Raw genomic sequence first — 24,605 nt, forward strand, 5'->3', positions numbered from 1 at the left:
GCTCAGGCTGGAGTGCAGTGGCACGATCTCGGCTCACTGCAACCTCCACCTCCCAGGTTCAAGCAATTCTCCTGCCTCAGCCTCCTGAGTAGCTGGGATTACAGGCACGTGCCACCATGCCCGGCTAGTTTTTTGTATTTTTTCAGTAGAGATGGGGTTTCACCGTGCTGGCCAGGCTGGTTTCAAACTCCTGACCTCGTGATCAACCTGCCTCAGCCTCCCAAAGTGATGGGATTACAGGCATGAGCCACCGCACCCAGCTGGGACCCATTTTTTAAAAAGAAAATTAATTTTAGAAAAATCTTAGGCTTCATAACTACTTGACCTGAATTTTAGGATAAGCAGCAGGATCCTTTAGATAGGGCTCTTGAAATTGCGTATATAATCGGCAGAGCTCAGATGGGCAATCCAAAGCAATCTAAGGACAAAAAATAAACTCATTATAAAAATACAATCACATCTGGTTCTTAGGTTTGCTGATAAGGCTAAATGTGCCAGGTTTAGTCACAAGCTGCTTTGCTATTTAACAAAACGTATGCATTGTAGAGGCTCATCAGTGATGGAAATATTTTGCAGATTTGTTCTAAGGAGATTAAGCAAAGGTTAATTATGGTGCAGGAAATGGAAACTAATGCCCTATTCTTGGGTACCTTTCAGATATTCAGAGTTTAAGTATCTAGGTTTGGCTAGCCAAAGCACAGCTTGCTTTAAATTATGAGTTTCACTTTTCTTGGAAATAACTAGCCCACTATTCCCTACAGGAAGAAAAGTATATTTCTACATCAAATTCATCTTACTATGCATTGCAAGATTTGAAAATGGCACCCTCCTGTCTCCAGTGCATCATAGAGTATATGGCCTTTGGAGGCAGTAAAAGATGATGATTTGAAAGCAGGGTCCTCTTGCCAGAAAGTCTCTTTGGCACCTTACTAGGTCCCCTCTGAGTCACCTTCCTCCCCTCAGGCACCATTCCTCAGGTCTTTGGCCATAAATGTTGTCCCACCTACGTGGCATATATGAACACAGGCCAATGGCAGAGTTGGTAAAAATGGCCCCAATCCAAAAGCCCTACCCGCCTTGCATGCACCCTCACATGTGCACACATTCTTCTCATGTGCACAGGGAAGGGGATATGGACGTGCAAGAATACAGGTGGGGCCCACTATTTTTTGTTGTTTGAACTTTAAGAATTACAACAAACTAACCAAAGAACAGTTTCAGTGGCCCTGTGGTCTAAGCAAAGCTACGGCCTTGCCTTCTTTACTTCTCTTCACCATTCCCCTCCTCCTGTTAGCCAACTCTCCTCCAGAAAGTTTCTGACATTTCACAGATAAAGATAACTCTTAAAACAGCTTCTCACCCTGAACCCAGCCTGCTGCACAGGCCCCCAGTAGCCCAACACCCTGAAATGATAAGAGTCACCCACATGGGCTTACACTTGCCACTCTACTGTCCAACTGTTGCACGCCAACAGGCTTAGAATAGAAATTGTCACTGAAGCTGAATATAATTAACAATATAATTCTGAACTTACCAAATTCATTTCTACTAAGAAGAACTCATCAAACTGGGGCATTGTGAAGGATCACTGATCAATAAAAATCCTAACAGTAATCATTTACTATGTATAAGAGCCTCTACCAAGTGTTTGATGTACATTATCTAATCTCCAAAACAATACTGTTAAGGTAGGTAGTGTTATTTTACAGAGAGGAAAACAGAGTCAAAGAGGTTAAGTAGTTTTTCCAAGGCCACACAGCTAGTAAGTGGCCAGGATTCTAACTCCAAAGCCTGTGAGGGTTTTTCCTAACCTCTGCAGTAAAATATTAATAAAGAGAAAATAGAAAACATGAAATGCCCACGTGCCCTTAATGTATTTCAGTCACATCAATACAAAGACTCCAGGCCTGAGATGAATTTACTCAACACTACTCTTATCAGTGAGACATTCCCATGACCCTACGTACACATGAATTGTTGAACTAGTGCGCCTTTCTCAACCCCATTGCCCCTACTCCCGAGAACACAGGGATGCTCTGTGCCACAGTTGTGTTGCCGTCCTAAGGTGCCATCCTTACCAAAGATATTTACATTTAAATCAGAAACATCAAAAGAATAAAAAAGAGAGACTCTGATGGCTGATTTTTTAGATGCCCTAAAACAAGGAGGAAGATGCTTCTGAGTAGAGCTTGATCTAAGGATGGGAGGAGGTGACAGCAGGAGGCTGGGGTCGGGAGCAGCAGGAAGCAGGTCCAGGGCTCCAGGCTTTGATGGGAGGAATGGTTTGTTAGTTCACTAAGAAGTCTGATGGAAAAACAAAAACATATTTCTAAGTTTTTTTCCATTTGGAAATATGAATAGTATCACAATGTTATGTTATTATGATCTGTTATGCTTACCAAGCCTCTGAACAGGCAAAATCCAGTTGCCAGGAGGAGACACACGACCAACATTAAATCAAATGGTCTTCTCAGCAGGTCTTTTGCTTGGGCTTCTTGAATAACCTAAAATAGAGTTTGTACCTAAAGAGCAGGCCCAAAGTGCCAAAGAAGAATCTGAAATCTGAAACATTAAATGTCATGATGGTGGATAAGAGAATTTTGAAGATTCACAATTTATATCATAAATCACTGGCCATGGAACTTTAGGAAAATCATTTCCTTCCTCAAGTCTCAATTTCCTTATCTGTGAAATGAAGAATTTGGGCTAAATGATCTCTTGAAGGGCCCTTGTAGCTCTATGAGTCCACTTTTTTTCTTGAAATGACATTTTAATGATAAGAAATTCTAAAGGTAAACCATATACCTGCCACACCACTATTAAAAGTTGGTATACTTTTCCAGTAATACATGTAAATAGATATAGTTACATACACACACACACACAACATACATATATACACATATATCTACATTTTTCACAAAACTAGGAACAATTTTATATATAAAATTATTCCTGTATATAAACAATTCTGTATTTGTTCTTTTGCCCTCAACATCTGCCTATATTATAAACACTTCATGTTTAAAAATTTTCTAAAACTGAATACCATATGGAAACACCACACTTTAGCCATTCTCCCACTGTTGGATATTTAGGCATTTTTCACTGTTATACTTAATGTAATGATGAACAACTTTGTAAATCTTTGATGGTATCTGTGTGATGATTTCCTGAGGATAGGGCTCTAGGAGCAGAATTATTGGGTTCCAGAATTATTAAGGTTGATAACATTGCCAAATTGCTTTGCAGAGCAATTCTGAATTTCTGTTTCTGTCAGCACTGTATGACAATGCCTGCTTGGCCCTGGCTGTCACTGTGTTTTCACATTAAAAATAATGATAAGCAATTCTGCATGCCTCATGGCATACCTACTCTGTTGACACACTGACATGGAAACTTTAAAAGCAGTGGAGCCGGGACTAAGGGTGGACTGACTATTTGCTTTTTCTTTTTAACAGCCACCTCTTTCCTCAGACAGATGTAAGAGAGTACCAGCTGTCAGTGTGCCAGCCTGAGTTTACATAGCAGGTGTCTAAATGTTTACAAATGAAGTATTTGTCAATTAAAATGTATTTTAATGAATTATATTGAAAATCTTTTGTAAAATGAATAGTCGTATTCTGATTATCTCTAGTAATTCATATTTTCATATACCAGTTTTGCTTAAAAGATCTTGCTAAGTGATCTAATACCTAGAAAAGGAAAAGAAACAGGGAGAAACTAGCTTAGAAATGAAGGCCTTAACAGAGTATCTGCCAGGCTAGTGTTGTTTCACCTTGACTACCTTGGCTGTGAATGGAAGGGAGGTGTCTCAGATGTCCTGTAGCCAGTCTCCATGGACCTGGATCTCTGGAGTCAAGATTGTATGACTGTGTAGACTACCTTGAGGAGCAGTATCCCTCCAGTGTCCTCTTGGGGTAGTAAATGCATAGGTGTCACAGAGGAACCCAGGTGCTCAAAGTCCAGGCCATTAACAATCCTAGATGAACCACACACTATGGACTTCACTTAACACACCAATGCAGAATCTGATGGTTAGAGCCAGTGTGACCACTGGCACAGGAAGCTCCCCAAAGTATGGCCTTGCCAACAGAAGCAGATGTATTCAGACAGAAACAGACCTTCTTGCCCACATTAACTAATATGTAAGCTAATGATACATAATCAAAACAGTCACACTGTTTGGATGCCCCAAATGCTCCAGTCCACAGAGGCACAGTTCAATTCAGTGGCCAGTGGATGCGAAAGAACCCTATGAGTTTGAGAACAGGGTACATCAAAACTTAATAAAATCACCTTTGAGGGGTAATTATTATTTTCTGATGGCTGATTATAGATTCTGAAACCAGCCCAGACAGGAAGACAAGTATATGGTATGCTTAAGAAAAAAGCAGGGCAAATTCGTGTTCCATACTTCCCTATTTAAAAGAGAGAAAGAGAAAAAAGTTACCAAAAGCATATCTAACACAAGTAATATTTAGGATACCTCCCCATCTCAGGTCATCTAAAATTTTGCTATGGGCCAGACAATATTTTTAATGAGGCCAAATTAAAAAGGTCAATTTAAAATACTAGATGTGTTTTAACAGGCATGTCCTATCTATAGTAATCTGCTTGAGCCCAGGAGATCAAGGCTGCAGTGAACTATGGCTGTACCACTGCAACCCAGCCTGGGCAACAGAGTGAGATCCTGTCTCAAAAAATACATCTAGATAGATAATCTATATATGTTTGTATATATCTATCTCCATATATATATATACATCCTGATTTCCTGCACACATTAATAATGTACTTGTAATTTCCAAGTACATTTTTGGAGTTCTCATAGTGTGTCAGGAGTTAACATATTTGCACACTAAATATAGCCATAAACACCATACTCACTCCCTTGAGATCCTTCTAAAAAAACAGGAATCCCTGATAACTTGACTGCCAAATTGTTCAATGCACACGTCTGAAAATTGCTCAAAGCACTTCTTAAAAGGTATTTTTTTTAAAGGTGAGAAAAAGGAATTATTCTGCAAAACAGGTTTTTAGTAAGCTTGGAATCACTTGGTTCTATTATAACTAAAAGAGCTTCTGTATTTAAAAACAAGCCCCATTGTTTTAGAAAAGGAAAGTGAACTTTAAGATAAAGTTTCTTACCTACAATGTTTCCTGGCACAAAAACAACAACACTCATAATAATAGATCCAACCCAATATAGGCCAATGGTTCTATAAGTTTCCCTGTAACAACAACAACAAAAAAATCTTGACTTGGTACATTTGTCTTAGAATACTAAGCAAAAAATGATCCTCAATATTATTTTGTATTCAAACTAGTAAAGTACATGAATCAAAACATATTGAATCGAGAGGAATAAATCAAACACAAGGAGCCCTGGTTATGTAACTTCATTGCCATGTGATATACTATAGAACCTTCTTCGTGTCCTTTTAAATAGGAAATTATGCCTGCTATGTCTTCTGTTAAACTACAACATGATCATCCCTGCCACAGGACTCCTGCATTTCCCTATTGTGTGTGAAACTCAACAGCATGAAAGGAAAAAGAAAGTTGAAAGAAGAAAGGAAATTGGATCCATATTTTTAATCATTATAAGTGAGTTATACTTACAATGATAATGTTAAATGGACTTTTCCTGAGGTCACAGAATTTTGGCCAAAGCCCCAAAGGTGAAGACAAGTGACATGTACCCCATGTTACAAAGGAGCTGCTAGACATATACCCCTAATCTTCAATGCTGACAAAAAGTTCCTTCAGGCCGGGCATGGTGGCTCATGCCTGTAATCCCAGCACTTTTGAGAAGCTGAGGCGGGCGGATCACTTGAGGTCAGGAGTTTGAAACCAGCCTGGCCAACATGGTGAAACGCCATCTCTCCTAAAAGTAAAAAAAAAAAAAAAAAAAAGAAAAGAAAATTAGCTGGGCATGGTGGCATGCGCCTGTAATTCCAGCTACTCAGGAGGCTGAGGCAGGAGAAATGGTTGAACCTGGGAGGCGGAGGTTGCAGCGAGCCAAGATCGCACCACCGCACTCCAGCCTGGGCGACAGAGTGAGACTTCGTCTCAAAATTAAAAAAAAAAGTTCCTTCAATTGATAACCCTAGTAACCCAAACTCCACACTATGTAACAGGCTATGAGAAATTCAAAAGGAAATTCTCTGAAGGGAAACAAGGAGAATACTGTGTGCATCCTGCCCCACCCCAGCCCTCAAGCCAAATGTAACCAGACCCCAAGAGGCCCATTCACAATGACTGGGATTGTAAACAGGAGGACAGATAAGAATGAGCTGGAGCCGGGCATGGTGGTTCACGCCTGTAATCCCAGCACTTTGGGAGGCTGAGGCGGGCAGATCACCAGAGGTCAGGAGTTTGAGACCAGCCTGGCCAACATGGTGAAAAAAATGTTTAGATTTATGTACTAAAAATACAAAATTTGCGGGTATAGTGGCACACGCCTGTAGTCCCAGCTGGGGCATGAGAATCCCTTGAGCCTGGGAGCCGGAGATTGCAGTGAGCCGAGATTGTGCCATTGCACTCCAGCCTGTCTCAAAAAAAAAAAAATGAATTAGCTTGAGCTGACCTTGAGTGCGCGTTGGGAGTGAGGGAGACAGTTGGTTAAACTACATTTCAACCTTGTATGGGGCAAGAATGCATGACTTTCTGTAACCCAGAAGCAAGTGGAGGCTTGAGAAGACAGCTGGACTTGAAACATTTTGAAAAGGTCCCTCCCCAAAGGGGGTACCTTCTGGGTTACAGGGGCCCCAGCAGAAAAAAAGCTGTGGGTGTGCCACCATGGACAGAAATTCAGCCCAAGAGCACGTCGTTCACTTCAGGGATTAGTGCAATGCAGAAGCTCCTGTGGTTGGGGTCTCTAAAGAACTCACACGTGTGCCTCCCAAGACCAAGCTAGCATATCATGATGGGGGTACCAATACGCAAAAAACAGAACCTTTCACATAAGACTCTGCCCCTGTTCCTTTAATCCCTTGTACATACACATCCACTGCCATGGGGCCAGCCGCAGAGTGAGATGAGAGGAGTGAACAGACAGGCCATGTAGCCAAGCCTTAGTGCGAGCCAAGCCGCAGAGCTATGCCTGATGTGGGGAAGGACAGAAGCTTTGAACCAAAATGAGATTGCTGTTTGGAAATTTTGAAGTTTTGAAATGAAGTTTAAGATGTGCTTGGCTTTAATTGCTGAAAATAAAAATTATTCTTGTAAGACAACATAATCAGAAAGCTTAAAGGGTCTGCCCGAGCTGTCACCATGCTAGGGAGCAATTCAGAGGGACATTGTACCACTGTCAAAAGGCAGTGGTACAAGGAGGATAAAGCCACGTCTGACGCACACCCATGGAACTTATATTCATGTTCAGTATACCTGCTTGTGTATTTGCCTCTATGCATAACGTTTCCTTACATACCCGCTTATCGGTTGCTAAGGTGGCAAAGGCACACACCAGGTGAACTGACTTACTCCCATGCTATGGCTGCCACCATCACCAGGTACATCAGATAATGAGCAGAGCCATCCCAGTAGCAGATCATGTGCCCATATGCAGTGTTCAGATACGGTTCACCCTAAAGAAAGCATTAAAAAGAAGTCCACTTTAAATAAGACCTGTAAATGCAGAACATCAGACCTGTATTGCAAGTAAAATAAAACAGCAGAACTAACTTGTGTTCATCTGCTAAGATGAAACTATTTCTTCAAAATTGGTAGGAACGTGAAAATACAACTTTACACTGGAGCTGCCAAAACCAGGGTCTGGCCACAGAGGATGGAATTAGAGAATGCCTGGCCAATTGGCCCATGATGCATCAACATAGGTTTGTACTGTGATGCAAAGGCAGATGGCGTGATAGGCAATCCTGGTGGTATGGCAAACTCATGGAGACCAAGCCAAATCTTTGACAAAAGGTGCTTGGCAGTGACCAGAGAGGTGGCCAGGGACGACCCTGCTTTCCAGAGACAGTGGCTGGCCTTAATAATTCATGCTGATCCCTGGCCAGGCGCAGTGGCTCACGCTTGTAATCCCAGCACTTTGGGAGGCCGAGGCGGGCGGATCACGAGGTCAGGAGATCGAGACCACGGTGAAACCCCGTCTCTACTAAAAATACAAAAAATTAGCCGGGCGTGGTGGCGGGCGCCTGTAGTCCCAGCTACTCGGAGAGGCTGAGGCAGGAGAATGGCGTGAACCCGGGAGGCGTAGCTTGCAGTGAGCCGAGATTGCGCCACTGCACTCCAGCCTGGGCGACAGAGCGAGACTCCGTCTCAAAAAATAATAATAATAATTCATGCTGATCCCGTGGCTTGCTGGGCTGGGCATGGCACAGCACTCATTCCCCACATACCGACACATAGGCAGGCAGGCACCGAACTCAGAGCTTCACACCCAACCTCTCCTTCTACCTTCCCAACAACCCAGTGGGATGGACAGGATTGAGTCCATTTTACAGATGAGGAAACAGATGCTCTGAGAGATTACAAGACTCTCCTAAGGTCACGTAGCTAGTATACCTAGCAGAGACCAAGAAGAGCCATACTTCTGGGCAAATGTTAATGTTATGAACACAAGATTATATGACAAACTACATTTCCCTTTTCTAGGTGGTTACATTTCCAGGTGGCTTCTAGAAAGTCACTGTCAATTTTCCGTGCATTTTTACTGTTGTTTTGGCCCCACCTTGTTTTCCTTTCCTCTTTCTCCCACGCTCATGCTGTCCTGGCTTGTTTCACGCTGTAAGATGCCTTAAATCCTTTCTACAATAAGGAAGAGTGCAGATCAACCAGCCCATCAATCAGCCAAGCAAGCAGGGCTTTCTCTTAAGTTTCATGCTCCCCTGGGGCAAGGACTGCTCTGTCATCTCTCCCACAGATCAAATCAAATTAAAATCAGAGGAGCAGGAAACAGAAGCAAGGTTCTGCTTCTACACCCATGCCAGGCCCATGTCCCTTCTCTCGGACTTGCCCTGACTGAAGAATACATCCGATTTATGGTTTCAGACTTCCATTGCTAACACACCTGGCTCTCTGAGCCAGTGCTGGCCTATCCTGGTAGCTTGAGGAGCATCTTTAACTGCATGGTGCACAGGTCACAGATCCTTTCAACTCGCCTGAACTCTTAATTCATCAGCTTCTCCCCTCAACCAGCCTTCCATCTTGCCTCTCTCTCTCTTGCTCTCTGTACGTGTGTGTGTGTGTGTGTGTGTCTGTGTGTGTGTGTGTGTAGAGACAGGGTCTCACTCTGTCACCCGGTCTACAGTGCAGTGGTGATCACTGCTCACTGCAGTCTCAACTCCTGGCGTCAAGCGATCCTCCCACCTTTGTCTCCCAAAGCACTGAGATTATAGGCGTGAGCCACCAGGCCAGCCATGGCCTCTCTATATTAATAGTGAAACCATTCAGCTTACCAAGGTCAAAACCACATGGTCATTTTTTCATTCCTCATTCTCCTATGCAGTCTTTCAGCAAATCTATCAACTTTATCGCTACAATGTCACCCTGGCAATTCTCCCTCTTCTTCACAGTATTAGGTCTAGCCCTCAGTGTCCCTCACTGGACCACAACTACGTTCCCAAATGGTCTTCCTACCTCTGTCCCCTCCTTCCAGCCCATGACACTCCTCCTGCCAGATAAAGATTCTCAAGGCCTGGCTCTTGGCATGTTGCTCGTCTACTCTAAAACTCCCCAAAACTTGTCACAGCCTGCTGGACCAAGCCCCATCTCCTCTCTATCACAGCTGGGTCCCCAGAGCCTGGCCCTGCAGACGTTGCCACCACAGTTACACCCCAGTCCCCCTTCTGGTACCCCGTCTGCCCCAATGCTTACCACCCTTGCCAACTCAGCCTCCAGCCCTCTCATCAGCTGCCTCCTTCCTAAAACCTCCCTCCTCTGGGCTCCATGGCCCCCACTCTCCAGGTTTTCCTTCTGCCTCTTGGCCTGCCCCCCATGCTCCACTTCAGGGGCTTCTCTTCTTCTAGCCATGGTCTCTAAAGTCCCAAGCTCAGCCCTTTTCTCTCTCCACCTTCTCATAGGCAAGCCCCTCGCCTCTCAGACCTTCGGGTACCAACCACACTCAGATGGCCTGTGACTCTCTCTGCCAGGACTGCTCCTCAGAGCTCAAGACCTGCAAAGCCCTGCCAGCATCTGAAACTCCACCTCCCCATAGAAACTCAGCCTCATCCCTGCAGATTGGTGCCCCAGGCGGAGGCACATGGTCGTTCACCTCTCCAAGCCTTTGCCCAAGCTGTCCCTTCTCTCCGGAATTCCCCCTACCTCCCTGGTCCATCTGGAAATGTCTATCTTCCACTGCCATGACCATTTTTAAAATGCTACAGCAGTGTCACCAACTCAATAAGCCTTCCCCGACTGCACCCAGACTTAATTCCTCCTCTGAGTACTTCTGTGCCTGGAGTGAGTCTCTGTCACTGTGCCTGGGACAATTCCATCTCCCCACCCTATCAGGCAGGGAGCTCCTGGGGGGCAGGGAGCAGGTCTTCTGACCACAGAGTCCCCTTCAACAAATGTCTGCAGAAATAAATTCCTCCTCTCATCCCTCTCTGGTGTAAAAACAGCAGCATTCTTCCAAATTCCAAAGCAGGAATCAGGACAGTGTCTTAGGCCTCATCCTTCGCATCATTCCCAATTTGTCCCCAAGTCTTACTCATTCCAGCCACTCCGATTCTCTAAATTTCATCCCTCTCTCTACTTCCCATGCGCTGCCTCTGCCCAGCCACGTTTATGCCCCTGCTGGTCCCGAGGAAGCCTCCTGACTGGTGCCCCAGCTCATGGCACGGACCCTTCCCTGTAAGCCCATCCTTCCCAGAGCTGCCTGTATTCCTCACTGACTTAAAATCTTCCCTCACAGACAGGATAAAACCCAAACTCCCACAGTGTACATACAAAGCTCCCCATTATCTGAACATGGATGAAGAATCTGCTTTGAGCCCTGTTCCTCATTTCCTGTGTCACCTGGAATAAGTCACTTAACCTCTCTGGGGCTGGGTTCAGCCCACCATAAAATAAGAAAATAGGACTAGCTCTCTCAAGTACCAGTCAGCTATCCAAAGCTATGATTTGGGCAGCATGGTGGGGAGTGCCAGCCATCACAATCGAATGACTTCATCAAGTACCTCTGTGTTTGGTACTTTACAAATTTAAGACTGACTTGGGGTTTCTGAGATAGTCATGTATTAACAGACACACAAATACTAAATCCATTTAAGGTACCTTACTTATATTAAATACAAATAAAGGGGAAAAGCAGGTCATGTGTGGGGTCATGAGTGAGAGAAGCCGTGAGAGCTGAATGTTGGAGATAATTGCCTCCCGTGATCTAACCGTCCTTTCTGCTCCACTTTCCATGTGAATAAGTGACCTAAGGCTATTACAGGAAATGAAAGCCTGAGTATTGTACCTGTTCACACTAAATGAGAGGACTTCTGTCTGAGTAATGTGATCTGGGTTGTGGCCTTTTGGTTGAAACCTCATAATCACTAAGTGATCCCATACCTCTCTCAAGTAGTGTGTCATGAACCCGTCAATGATTCCATCTTGCTCCAGTCCTATGATGAGGTTCACCACGCTGGTAAATCCAAAAACTGCATACACTAGAGCAAAGAAAGCAGCAGTTTAAAAAGCAATAGCTCAGGAGACAATTACTACAAGCTTGGCATCAGCTAATAATAATGGAATGTTTTTCATGTTTTCCAGAAGATGCTGTGGACAATTATCGAGATAGACTAACAGAATACCCCTTCTACACACCCAGCTGGACCTCCACCTGTGTTCGCAGCTCTCCCCATCCCTGCCTAAGTACTCTCATCAAGGGAACACTCATCACGGGAGTGGAGAATGATGGTCACTGCCGGCTCAGTCACAGAAGATTCTAGCAGGCCATCTCCACCCATCCTCCACTCCCCTACAAGTGGCTGCCCAGAGCCAAACCCACATCCCACCTGGGCAGTGTGAGCAAAGCCAGTAACTGAGTGGCCAAGGAAGCACAGAAGTGACCACTAAGTTTAAGACAATGACTCAGGCTGGGCACGGTGGCTCAAGCCTGCAATCCCAGCACTTTGGGAGGCTGAAGCAGGCAGATCACCTGAGGTCAGGAGTTCAAGACCAGCCTGGCCAACATATTGAAACCCCGTCTCTACTAAAAATACAAAAATTATCTGGGTGTGGTGGTGCACGCCTGTAATCCCAGCTACTCCGGAGGCTGAGAAGAGAATTGCGTGAACCCGGGAGGCGGAGGTTGCAGTGAGCCGAGATCGCGCCACTGCACTCCAGCCTGGGTGACAGAACAAGACTCTCTCAAAAAAAAAAAAAAAGACCAGACTTGACGAAGTGATTCATCTCAATGATTCCCAAGCAGGCCACCTCACAGCGTGTCCAGTGTGGTTACCCTCTTCCACATGGCGTATCCTAGAGACAGACAGGTGGCTGATGCGCAAGTGACAATGGCTTTCAGAAAAAAGACTAGTGATGTTAAAAATGAATACAAGAGGGGGTAATTGAATATGACAGAAGCAAAGCTGTACCTGTCAGAGAATCTTACTAGAGTTGTGAGCATCTCCTAAATGGGCTTATAACTACTAGCAACAAATAACTAAGAAATAATACTTTTTAAACAGCAGGTGATCAAATTTAGTGCATGTTAGTTTGTCAAAGCTGCATTTTCAAGTTGTAACAAATTGGTGCCTTAGACTATGGGATGGGCATGGACAGTAGAAAAATCTGATGGTGAATATAAGAAAAGCTGTGAAAAAAGAAATGGAGAGGAGTGTGGGGATGGTTAATTCACAGAGAAGGGAAACCGGCCTTGCCTGGAGTCAGTGGCCAGGAGTCCAGCATTCACATTCTCCCCAGAAGGAACAAAAGGCCACATGTGCCCTGTTTTGCAGATGTGCCTTCCCCATGCCTCCATGGGGGCCTTTGGCCCAGTTCTCACTGGCAGTGTCTCTTCCTGATGCTCATTTTTCAGAAGCCTCCCAGGTGATTAGCCATCATATGTCTCCAAGAAAGGAAGTGTTTGGCACATAATCTGCCAATGATTGCTGATGCCAACACAAGTGTCAGACACTGTGTTAGCAATGACAAGGACATGGTCTTTGCCTTCTAGTACGTGGAAGTCTGGCCTTGAGCCTCACCCTGAGGCTGCAGTGTGCTCAAAGTTGTAACAGACCAGGAAAGAGGGCTGAGGGTACAGGAGAGAGGATGCCCGGCCTTGAAGAGTCGGGAGAGACATCAGTACAGTTAATATAGGCTCCATGGAGTGGGGAGGAACAGGAGGGACAGATAGCAGCAGGAAACTCATCTGGAAAGGTGCGCAAGGGCCAGAGCACAGGCCAGTGGAGAGAGCCAGGAAAAGGGATGTGGGCCTTGAAATCAGATGGACCCAGCTCATCTACTGACTGGCTGTAAAACCTTAGGCAAATTACATCATTTCTATAAGCTTCTGAGTTTCTTATATGTGGATTGGGAGAAACTAGTTACTCACAATTCTTCTTTCCCACCCCACCTTTCCCAAGGCCCAGTGTAGGCAGAGAATGCTCCCTATGCTGTTGCTGTTGGACTTGGCCCTATGCCTCATCTCAGCCAGTGGAATATGGGTGGGAGTAAGATGGGGCAGCTCCAAGCCAAGGCCTTAAGAGCCACCACTTTCTTCTTACTAGCCCCACTGTGCCTCTCTATCTGCCATGAGAAGGGCATGCCTGGGAGCTGCTGGTCCAAGAACAAGGAGTCAGAGAACGGCCCTGAAATCAACCCAGAGCCTGATGCAGAGTGGCCCCAACCCACAGACCTGTGAGCAAGAAAAATAAATGTTTGTTGCTGTAGGACTTGGGATGCATTTGAAATGCAGCATTACTGAAGCAGAAACTACAGAACAAAATGCCCGGCAAGGTGCCTGGCACAGGAAGTGCTCAAAGGCCAGTAGCAGCTTGGCTGGGGCAGCATGCATGATGGAAGGGCATGGGCTTTAGGGGTCAACAGCCACACGACCTTTGCCACATTTCTTAGCATCTCCAAGCCAACTGCTTCACTTTCAAGTGGAGGGATGGTGAGGATTAGGTAAAAGCCTGTGGGCCATACAAGGTGCACTATAGGTGCTTGTCTCTGTGGCAGGTTCCATTATTTTCCTCTTCATGCATATGTGCAGACCCAGACACCACACAGTTCAGTTCTGCACTAAGTCGGGGGGACTGCAAGTAGCAGGCTGAAGACGGGAAGCCCGGGAGGGAGCTGGCATGAGAGTCGAGGTCAGAGGTCAGAGGTCAAAGCATGCTGGGGTTGGCAGGGTGCCCTGCCTGGCCTGGCAGTAAACCTCCACTGGGATGCCACCTGGGAGAGGGTGGAGTCCATAGCCTGAGAGGCAATAGCCAGAGATGAGGGCCAGATTGTCCTGAAACACCCCTGCACTTGGAGCCACTGTTACCAAAGGGCTCAGAGTATTCACAACTAAGGAGGAATATGTGACTGAGGCCAAAAGGATTGTGTTATTAATCAGATACAAAAGATTTCCCTTTGTGGAGACGTACCATAGAACAGCGGGTCCCGGGGTGGTTTTCTTTTGACGAGGACACGAGCCAGCAGTGCTACCAGGAACAGGATGAGGGCAGCAACCCCTACAATAGTCCAGGAACTGCAACGACCAGAACAGGGAGGTGGTCACTATCAAAATAAACACATTGGTGCCTGGAATTTCCTGACTATTGAATGCATTCGCTCCTAGTGCTGCATAATTCATCCATAATTCTGCCTCTGCCTGCAGCTCCCAGCACTGTAGAGTTAGCGAAGTTTATCTGCAGCTCTTTGGCCCATCTGGGCTGCAGCCCATGACTTTCAGGGACTGAAGCCATCAAGTCCTCCTCATTCTCCTCTTATCCTGTCTCATGTGCACAGATGACATGTCTGGAGCTCCCTCTGCCTCACCCCACCCTGCTGCACAGATGGCCACTACCCCACTGCCTCCACCTACACAGTCCTCTAACCCCTGCTCTCTAGCAGCTGACAGGCCTCACCACTGACTCTGCCACCTCCCTCAGGGCCAGTCAGAAACCCTCAGACTGAGCTCCAATGAATATATAGGCATTACAACTAAACATGCCTTCCAGGGGACAAGAAAGACCTTATGTTATGTGTACAATCAAATGGTCCAGAGAATGAGGCCAGGAAATCCATGGAGAAGGAGTCTGGACTAGACCTGAGGCCAGAATGAAGATAGCCCAACACACCAGAACCAGGGCCAACAGACCAGCATCCAACCCCAAACCATAGAAACCAAGGAGAAGCTTAGTTGAGCACATCCCCTAGACGTTCTACAGGAAAGGGAATGGCACCAAGGACAGCAGGGGCCAAAGCCACTACTCAGTGGGGCAGCGATAGGGCAAGAGGCTTGGCAGAGTTATCAGTCAGGAAACCGGGATCCTGGTACCCATTCTGTTGCTAACTGTGTTACCCTAGGGAAGTCACATCATTGCATCTATCTGTTTATTAATTAATTCAAAAACATAGCAAGGAAAAAAATGTATTGTGCACCCCTGTGTGGTAGCCATTGTTGCAGGCCCTAGGAGACTGGATAAATAAGAGAAGTCCCTGCCTACATGGAGGAACCTATCTCAATGGACTCTGAGCTCTACCCCCTAGGCGTTCTCCTGCAGTCCAACAGCAATACTCTCCCTCTCACACCTCCAGCACTGACAGGGCTTCCAATTCTAGACAAAATACTACCTGGCCCACTCCAATGGCCTGCTATACCAGGACCTCTTCAGCTTGGAGCAGCTACAAGCACCACTCCTCAGCTGAGACCCTTCCACACCACCACAGCCCAACATTGGGACCTTTGGATAACTACCACCATCCCCTAGGAGAGAGAAAGATAAGAATAGAAGGAGGCAGGGAAGGGGGGAACAAATAGATGATGAGTGGATGGATAGATGGATGGATGATGGGTGAATGGATGGATAGATGGATGGATGATGGATGAAAGGATGGATGGATGATGGATGAATGGATAGATGATGGATGAATGGATAGATGATGGATGAATGGATGGATGGATGATGGGTGAATGGGTGGATGATGGGTGAATAGATGGATGGATGATGGATGAATTGATGGATGATGGAGGATGATGGATAAATGGATGGATGGATGATGGATGGATGAATGGATAGATGATGATGAGTGGATAGATGGATTATGGGTGAATGTATGGAGGATGGATGGATGGATAAATGATAGATGGATCGGTTCTATGATAAGAATGAGGCTGGGCACAGTGGCTCACACCTGTAATGCCAGCACTTTGGGAGGTCGAGGTGGGTGGATCACCCGAGGTCGGGAGTTGGAGACCAGCCTGGCCAACATGGTGAAACCCTGTCTCTACTAAAAATACAAAAAATTAGCCAGGCGAGGTGGCAGATGCCTGTAATCCCTGCTACTTGGGAGGCAAGGGCAGTAGAATTGCTTGAACCTGGGGGTTGGAGGCTGCAGTGAGCCGAGATTGTACCACTGCACTCCAGCTTGGATGACAAAGCAAGAGTCCCTCTCAAAAAATAATGGTAATAAATTAATTAAATTTAAAAAAAGAATGAGGGTGGCTGTTTCAATGTCCAAGTGAGAAACTGAAAAATAGGAGGTTTCTGGTGATTGCACTTCAGTGGTTGCTTCAGGCTCCTCCTGTGGGGATGAGCTGAAGAAGGAGGAATCCAATGTGGGTCAAGTGTATGATGCTGGGCTGAAGAATCCCATGAGGGAAGAGGTGGGTGTGCTGGGTCAGCTGACAGGCATTTTAATGGTGAACAGCCTGAGGCAGGTGGTGGTCGGGTGACAACTCCAGTCTTTACTCCTACCAAGGCCCTGCACTCACTGCCAGCAGGATCGCATGGCTGGTGCTCTTCTGGAGCAGGACAGAGCAGTGTAAACTGGTTCACAGCGTCCCCTCATGCTCTTAGCTCCAGGAGAGGAGGGAAGAATGAAGGGAAACGAGGGCAGCAGATTGTCTCTGACTCTTGGCACTGTCCCCAGAGACCCTCCTACAACAGCCAAGTGCAGGACCTGCTCACCACAGGGAGAAAGAGATCCTGCAGGGACTCGCGGACAGGTAAGGGCTGCGACTAACCTCAGGATGCGAAAGTTGCTAGTCTTGCGGGGTGGGAAGGGCTGCTGATGCCCTTCTATGAACAGACACCTACTGAGAGGGGACATGCATGGATGAGTGTGAGCAGTATGTCTCTCTCAGTGAGAGAAGGAGACAGAACACGCTCAGTCCTTTCATGACCTCTCAATCTAATTTTCTTTTTCTGGTTTTCAGAGTTGCATAAAAGGTTTGGTGGGAAGGAAACTCGATTCAACAAAGTCAAACATACCTGAGTGCCTACGATGCACACGGCGCTGGCCTGGGCAGGACAGTACAGAGGGGTGAGCTATAGCCGGGGCAGGTAAGTTCTTACCACAGGAAAGTAACTCTCGGGAGAAAGGTGCAAACAAGGGACTGAGGGGGCTCAAAGGAGAGAGAGGGAGGGTCTGCAGAAGGTAGAAGTGGCCATAAAGTCCAGGTGCGGCTTCAACAGTCTGCGATAGGAGGAAGGCAGCATCCCTGTCAGGGAGCAGCAGGAGTCCGGGCTAGGGGCTGGAGAGGAGGAGGAGTGGTCAAGGGGCAAAGGCAGGCTGGTGTGGCAGGAGCACTAGTGCGTGGGCTGGGACTGGGGGCTGAGGCCGAGAAACACGCAGGGGGGCTGGGCGGCGGGACTTGCACTGGAGCCTTTGTCAGAAAGGGCCAGTGCCAGGGAGAACTGAAAGGAGGGAACACGACACTAGAGCCCCAGGACTTGTGGGGAAGCAGACGGTAGGAGGAAGGGAATGGAGAAAGAAGAGAGGAATCAAAGGCCACTGGGGTTTTAACCTGCAAGAGGACAGGAAGAATGGCTGACACTAATTATTCAAAACGCTGTAGTGCTTGCCAATGTGCTCCATCATGCACAGCAATACATAATTCAGTCTGTAGTCAGTAAATGCCATCACCATCTTCCCAGTGGCTGAGGCCAAAACCTAGGGCTCATCCTCAAATCCTCTGCTGCCATGCAACCCTCTTCTGTAAGCTCCATCTGCTCACCTTCCAAAATACCTACTACGCCCATCCAATTCCTTCCCCTGCACTGCTCCATTTCCCTGCCCGACAGGCTGCATTCCCAGATCTTCCCATAACTCAAGTGTTACCGCCTCCTAGAAGCCTTCCCTAGCCACCAGCCCCCTCCCCAGTCACCCTATTTTATTATCTTCATAGCATGTCAGTATCTATGTATTAATGTTTGTTGATGTCTGTCTCATTACCTGCCTCCACAGCCTCTTCTGGCTTGTTCATAGCTATGTCGCCAACACTTGGAACAGTGCCAAACACACAGTAGGCACTCAACATATCTTCACTGAACTGCCCATAATGCCATTTTGTGGAGCACAGGGTCCCCCGTGCACTATATTGACAGGCATGTAATATTCGGTGGCCCAGAGCAGCTCCCTCCAGGGGCTGCCTCCAGAGACTGGGTCAGACCAAGGGCAGACACTGCTGGTGCCTGGTGAGCACTCAGTGTGGGTGCTGCCTGGATCAGGCGCCTGGCAGCTGGAGAGGAGGAAGTTACCACCCTATGTACAGACACTCCACGGCCTGACCAGCTGAAGGGGGTTTGCAGCCTACAGACTGATGCAATTTCCTTAGCACCAACAGCTGAGAAACATAGCAGGTTACTTCCTCCTCCCTCCAGACAGCAACCAACATCAGCAGGCACAGAGGCTGGCACCTGTCCCAACACCCAGCGACCCTCAGGCCTTCAGCTGCCCGCTGCAGGTTAGTCAGTGATCCCTGCAGTAGAGTGGGAGACACGGCTTCGAACCCAAGCCCTGTCCCCCTCCATCAGCCCCACCCATTTCCTTCACATTGAAGTGTTCTGACTCTGCTGCCTGTCCCCATCCTACCCCAGCGCAGGCACTGGGAAGCACTTCTCCATTCACAAGGCCCCTTCATAAACAGGTCTCCGGGGAACCTTACAATAGGATGCACACAAAGTCCACTTGACCGGAAAACCGAAGCCAGACCACACCGTCAGTGCCAAAGCCAGGCCTAGAACCCACGTCTCTGCCTGTTGGTTCCGGGCTATTTCTGCTAGTCATTCACAACAGTTTCTAAAATTAATAAGAAATGATAAGTATGCGAAAGTCCATACATGGAAACGTTCCCGTGAGATGCAAAAAGAACAAGGCACAAACGAGCTGACACGGCCAGGTTCGTAGTGTACGTGTTTGTTCCGCTCCCCACCGGCCCCTGGGCCCCCTCCAGGGCAGGGGCATGGCCGTATTGACCCCTGTGACCCCGGGCACCTGGCCTGGTGCTGGCACTAACATCCCGAAATGCGCCAGCCTGGGCACCTCAGGGCCCGGCTCCAGGACCCGGCCCGTGAGACCCCTGGGGCGCCCCTCTTGTCTGGCCAGGCGCGGGGAGCCCCTGCAGCCGCGAACCTCTGTCCCGCGGCGGACAGTCCCAGCCCCCTCGGAAAAGTTGCGAGGCTCCCGTCGCGCCGAGCCAACTCCCGCCGCCCCTCGGCGCGACCCCCGCCGCGCCGGCTCACTCACTCATGCTGGGCCGCCAGGTGGTTGAAGACATAGGTGACCGGGATGGCCGAGAGGGACAGCACGAAGACCCCGGTGGCCGCAGAGGCACTCATTGCAACCGCCGCGCCGCTCGCCCTTCACCGCATCCCGCTGGGCGCCCCGCCCCAGCTTCCGGCGGCGCCCGCGCCCCCTTGGCGCTTGCCCTTCGAGGCGCCCCAGCCGCGCCCCCCGCGTGGCGCCCTCAGCGGCGTCCCCTCAGCTGTGTCTCCTCCGCCCGCCCTCCCAGCTCTCAGCCGTCCCCCGCGCCCGGCCCCGTCGCCCCAAGTGCGCAGGGCCGCGGTGCAGTCCCGGGAGGCGTCCTTGCAGTGCTCCTGCCAGGGGCGCCACGGCTCAGCGGCGAGCGCCCGGCGGCGCCGAGGGGCGGCGACACCCCTGCGCGGGGACAGGTGCCCCTGGCGGCCCGCGCTCCGAGGGAGGGCCCGGGGCACGGCCGGGAACCGGTCATCGACGAGCTGGAGAGGCGCGGGGCTGAGCTGCTGTCCGGGAAAGGTGGAACCAGGTCCGAGTATGTCAGAGCAGGAAGGGCCCACGGGATCGTCTATGGGGGAGCCCAGGGCCCAGAAGTGGGAAAGGACAAAATGCCCCTGAAACCTCGGAACCTCTCCGCTCCAGCAGCCGCCCGCGGGCAGCAGGCACAGCCCCTGCACGGAGCCGGGAATCCAGTTTTTAAACCCTGGCTTTCCACTCACCAGCTGTTGACTTTGGTCAAATTACTTAACCTCTCTGTCTTTTCCCTTATCTGGGAAATGGGGATAACCCGCTTCATAGTGTGACTGTGGGGTTAACTGAGTTCATACCTACGAAGCGCGTTATCCTGCGCTGCTCATTACACCATCTCCTGCAATTCTTTTTTTTTTTTTTTTTTTTTTTATTGAAATGGACATAAATGCTGAGACTTTCTAAGAGACTAGAGCGCCATTCATTGCTATTCCAGGAAGCATTCCTGGAGGCCAGGTTGCCACCAGCCAGCCTGCACTGGACCCTACAGGGTACAAAGACTGGAAGATAAGCCTCTCCCTCTGAATGATAGATGCCTACAAGTATGGAAAACATTGTGTGTCAAGTGTTGTGCTGACTACTCGAGCTGGCTATCTGAAGGGCAGTGAGTTCCAGGAGGAGAACAGCTCAAGCAACCGAGAGAGGTACCGGCATGTACTTACTATCTTTACAACTTCCAGGGAATTTAAGAGACCATTTATGTGTTTTTGCTGTTGCCATTTGAGGGGTTTATTTTTATTTTTATTTATTTATTTATTTTTTTGAGACGGAGTCTCTCTCTGTCGCCCAGGCTGGAGTGCAGTGGCGCAATCTCGGCTCACTGCAAGCTCCACCTCCCGGGTTCACGCCACTCTGCCTCAGCCTCCAGAGTAACTGGGACTACAGGCTCCCGCCACCGCGCCCGACTAATTTTTTGTATTTTTAGTAGAGACGGTGTTACACCGTGGTCTCTATCTCCTGACCTCGTGATCCGCCCGCCTCGGCCTCCCAAAGTGCTGGGATTACAGGCGTGAGCCACGATGCCCAGCCTATTTTTATTTAAAAATTTTTAAGACAGGGTCTCACTCTGCAAACCAGGCTAGAGGCAGTGGAGAGATCAGGGCTCACTGCAGTCCCCACTTTCCCAAGCCAAGCCATCCTCCCAGCTTAGCCTCCTTAGCTGCTGGGACTACAGTCTCACGCCACTTCTTCTTTGTAGAGGCAGGGTCTCACTATGTTGCCCAGGCTGGTCTCAAACTCCTGGGCTCAAGTGATCCTCCCTCCTCAGCCTCCCAAAGTGCTGGGATTACAGGTGTGAGCCGCCGCACCTAGCCTCTAAAAGACCATTCGGCTCATTTTAGACATGAGGAAAATGAGCTACAAGGAGGCTATGACCTGCTCCAGGGCCACTCCACTTTTCAAAAGCCAGTGCTCCTAATCCCTCATCCTAGTTCTTCTTGAAGGCTTCTCCAACTCTAAGGGCATAAGGATAAAGCCTTGGCCCACACTGTGACATATCCAAAGTTTCTCCAAGAGGTGTCCTCACCTGTTACCTGCACACACCCTCTTCCACCCCTAACCTTCACCACTCTCCTTAAACTCCTACTTCCTCCCTGACAAGAGACACCTCCTCCTAGACCTCTGATCTCCCAGCCAGGCTCCCAAGCCAGCCCATCCCTTCCATCAACACCCAACCTTGTTGCATCAATCTCAGAGCTGCTCCCTCAGAGCCCACAAGGGACCCAAGTGACATGGCAAAGTTTCAAGGTATTGTGATATACATATTGGGAATTACATGATTTTTTTGTTGACAACAGTTTCTCTCTTAATGCTGAAAATATGAGTGGTCAGAATGCTTGTAGTTGGGAAGAGTTTTTCACAGGAACCTTCCCTGGCTTTTGGGATAAGTGAACCCCTCTGGCTGCCCTGGATCCTTCCCCTTAACCTAGACACATGCTGAAGTATCTTCCAATTTAGAAATCTGCTCCCTGAACCTGAGTGTCCTGGGGTTTTTTTGTTTTTTGTTTGTTTGTTTGTTTGTTTGTTTTTAAGACAGAGTCTCGATCTTTCACTCAGGCTGGAGTGAAGTGGCATGATCTCAGCTCACTGCAACCTCTCCCTGCCCCCCGCCGGGTTCAAGCAATTCTGCCTCAGCCTCCAAGGAACTGGGATTACAGGTGCCTGCCACCATACCCGGCTAATTTTTGTATTTTTAGTATAGATGGGGTTTCATCATGTTGGCCGGGCTGGTCTCAAACTCCTGAACTCAGGTGATCCACTCACCTCCGTCTCCCAAAGTGCTGGGATTACAGGTGTGAACCACCACACCCAGCCCTAAGTGTCCTCTTTTGCCTACTATCTTCTGTCGTTTCTTTCTCAGACACAGTTGGTTTTAATGGCCACATCTATGATGCTAGATCCCAAATAACAAGCCCTGACCTGTTATTCCCTTAGCATGGCTGCCTGGGCATCCCGGCGGCACCTCACAATGTCAAAACTGAATTCCTCATTTCCTCAAGGTACACTCCTGCTTTATTTTATCTGGTGGCACCATGATTCGCCCACTCACCCAAGCCAGAAGCCTGGGAGCCATCAGTTCCCACCTTTCCGGAATTCCTTTTGTTACACAATTCTCCCAATGTGACTTTCCAAATATCATTCAAGTCTGTTTGCTCCTCCCCATCCACACCTCCTCTTAGTTTTGGTCTACACTGCCTCTCATCTAAACATGTCCTAGTCTCCTCCCTCTGATTCCTGCCTCTGACCTCAGTTGACTCAGCTGCTGTAGAAGGCCTTACCTGACCGCCCTCCTGCACTTTCGCCTATCAAGCGCCCTGCTTTATTTGATTCAGAGTACTTTTACTATCTAAAATTATCTGGCTTACACCTTTGTTTACTGGTCTGGATCTCTCCTCCATGATAATGGAAGCTCCTTGAGGTTGGGAACCTTCTCTGGCTCGTTCATTGTTCCATTCCCATCATCTAGATTAATGCCCAGTACATAAGAGGTGCTCGAGAAATATTTGTAGGGCAGGCGCAGTGCTTCAACCTGTAATCTCAGCACTTTGGGAGGCCAAGACAGACAGATCACTTGAGGTCAGGAGTTTGAGACCAGGCTAGGCAACATGGTGAAACCCTATCTCTACTAGAAATACAAAAATTAGTCGGGCATGGTGACGTGTGCCTGTAGTCCCAGCTACTCAGAAGGCTGAGGCACAAGAATCACTTGAACCCAGGAGGCAGAGGTTGCAGTGAGCAGAGATCATGCCACTGCATTCCAGCGTGGGTGATAGAGCAAGACTCTGTCTCAAAAAAAAAAAAAAAAAAAAAAAAAAAGAAATATTTGTTCAGTGAATGAATGCTCTAGATCATTATTGCTCAACAGAAATATACTGTGAGCCCAAATGTGAGCCACATGTATTATTTTATTTTTATTTATTAGTTTTTTTTCAAGACCTAATGTCACTCTGCTGCCCAGGCTAGAGTGCAGTGGTGCGATCTCGGCTCACTGCAGCCTCCACCTCTCTGGTGCAAGCAATTCTCGTGCCTCAGCCTCCCAAGTAGCTGGGATTACAGGTGTGTGCCACCACACCCAGCTAATTTTTTGTGTTTTTAGTAGAGATGGGGTTTCTCCATGTTGCCCAGGCTGGTCTTGAACTCTTGACCTCAAGTGATCTGCCCAACTCGGCCTCCCAAAGTGCTGGGATTACAGGCGTGAGCCACTGCACCCAGCCACATATATAATTTTAAATATTCCTGTAGCCACATCAAAAAGTTTTAAAGAAACAGTAAAATTAATTTATAATATATTTTATTTAGCCCAATATATCCAAAAGATTATCATTTCAACAAGTCATCAACATGAAATATATTAATGAGATACTTTATAATCTTTTTTCATTCTGAGTCTTCAAAATCCCATGTGTATTTGACATAGCACATCTCAACTCAGACTAGTCTTATTTCAAGTGCCCAACAGCCACATGTGGCTAGTGGCTTCTGTACTGGACATGGCAGCTCTAGACTTACCCCTCCTGTCGTACTGACCTGGCTTCAGTTGTGCTCTCTACTGTTGTAAAATTAGATGTGATAATTACATCACTAATCAATTCATTTTATCAACAAACATCCTCAGAGAGTCTGCCGTGTTTCCATCATTATTCTAAGAAGTGAGCATACAAAGATGAATTACAAATTGCCCAAGAGAGTCATTGGTAGCTTGATGGAGATGGCATTGAATCTATAAATTACCTTGGGCAGTATGGCCATTTTCACGATATTGATTCTTCCTACCCATGAGCATGGAATGTTCTTCCATTTGTTTGTATCCTCTTTTATTTCATTGAGCAGTGGTTTGTAGTTCTCCTTGAAGAGGTCCTTTACATCCCTTGTAAGTTGGATTCCTAGGTATTTTATTCTCTTTGAAGCAATTGTGAATGGGAGTTCAC

At 47.7% G+C, this 24,605-nt stretch overlaps 3 protein-coding genes across 7 annotated transcripts in view; 2 read left to right on the forward strand and 1 right to left on the reverse strand.

The window, feature by feature from the left end:
- HDGFL3 (HDGF like 3) overlaps positions 1 to 12,156 on the forward strand; it is a 93,597-nt gene extending 81,441 nt beyond the window's left edge. Inside the window, exon 6 of the mRNA XM_030814931.1 lies at positions 11,728 to 12,156. Within this exon, the coding sequence (XP_030670791.1) occupies positions 11,728 to 11,760 (33 nt within the window). The 3' untranslated portion in view covers positions 11,761 to 12,156. The remainder of the gene's footprint in view (positions 1 to 11,727) is intronic.
- Positions 1 to 19,997, reverse strand: part of TM6SF1 (transmembrane 6 superfamily member 1) — a 30,334-nt gene extending 10,337 nt beyond the window's left edge. Inside the window, exons 1-8 of one of the 5 annotated variants that reach the window (XM_003268448.3) lie at positions 19,642 to 19,997; positions 14,553 to 14,656; positions 11,527 to 11,624; positions 7,489 to 7,592; positions 5,152 to 5,234; positions 4,300 to 4,421; positions 2,400 to 2,504; positions 326 to 418 (exon numbers count right to left, since the gene is read on the reverse strand). In XM_003268448.3, the coding sequence (XP_003268496.1) occupies positions 326 to 418; positions 2,400 to 2,504; positions 4,300 to 4,421; positions 5,152 to 5,234; positions 7,489 to 7,592; positions 11,527 to 11,624; positions 14,553 to 14,656; positions 19,642 to 19,733 (801 nt within the window). In that variant the 5' untranslated portion in view covers positions 19,734 to 19,997. Of the gene's footprint in view, positions 1 to 325; positions 419 to 2,399; positions 2,505 to 4,299; positions 4,422 to 5,151; positions 5,259 to 7,435; positions 7,593 to 11,526; positions 11,625 to 14,552; positions 14,657 to 19,641 lie in introns of all 5 variants that reach the window. The other 4 variants (XM_030814929.1, XM_030814928.1, XM_030814927.1 and 1 more) reach the window with 4 other exon arrangements.
- Positions 19,998 to 20,122: 125 nt separating this feature from the next.
- The window catches only part of BTBD1 (BTB domain containing 1), a 92,690-nt gene continuing 88,207 nt past the window's right edge, over positions 20,123 to 24,605 (forward strand). The window contains exon 1 of the mRNA XM_030814934.1: positions 20,123 to 20,822. Within this exon, the coding sequence (XP_030670794.1) occupies positions 20,704 to 20,822 (119 nt within the window). The 5' untranslated portion in view covers positions 20,123 to 20,703. The remainder of the gene's footprint in view (positions 20,823 to 24,605) is intronic.

This window comes from Nomascus leucogenys, chromosome 6 (genome assembly GCF_006542625.1).
Source record: "Nomascus leucogenys isolate Asia chromosome 6, Asia_NLE_v1, whole genome shotgun sequence".
Taxonomy (NCBI): Eukaryota; Metazoa; Chordata; class Mammalia; order Primates; family Hylobatidae; genus Nomascus; species Nomascus leucogenys.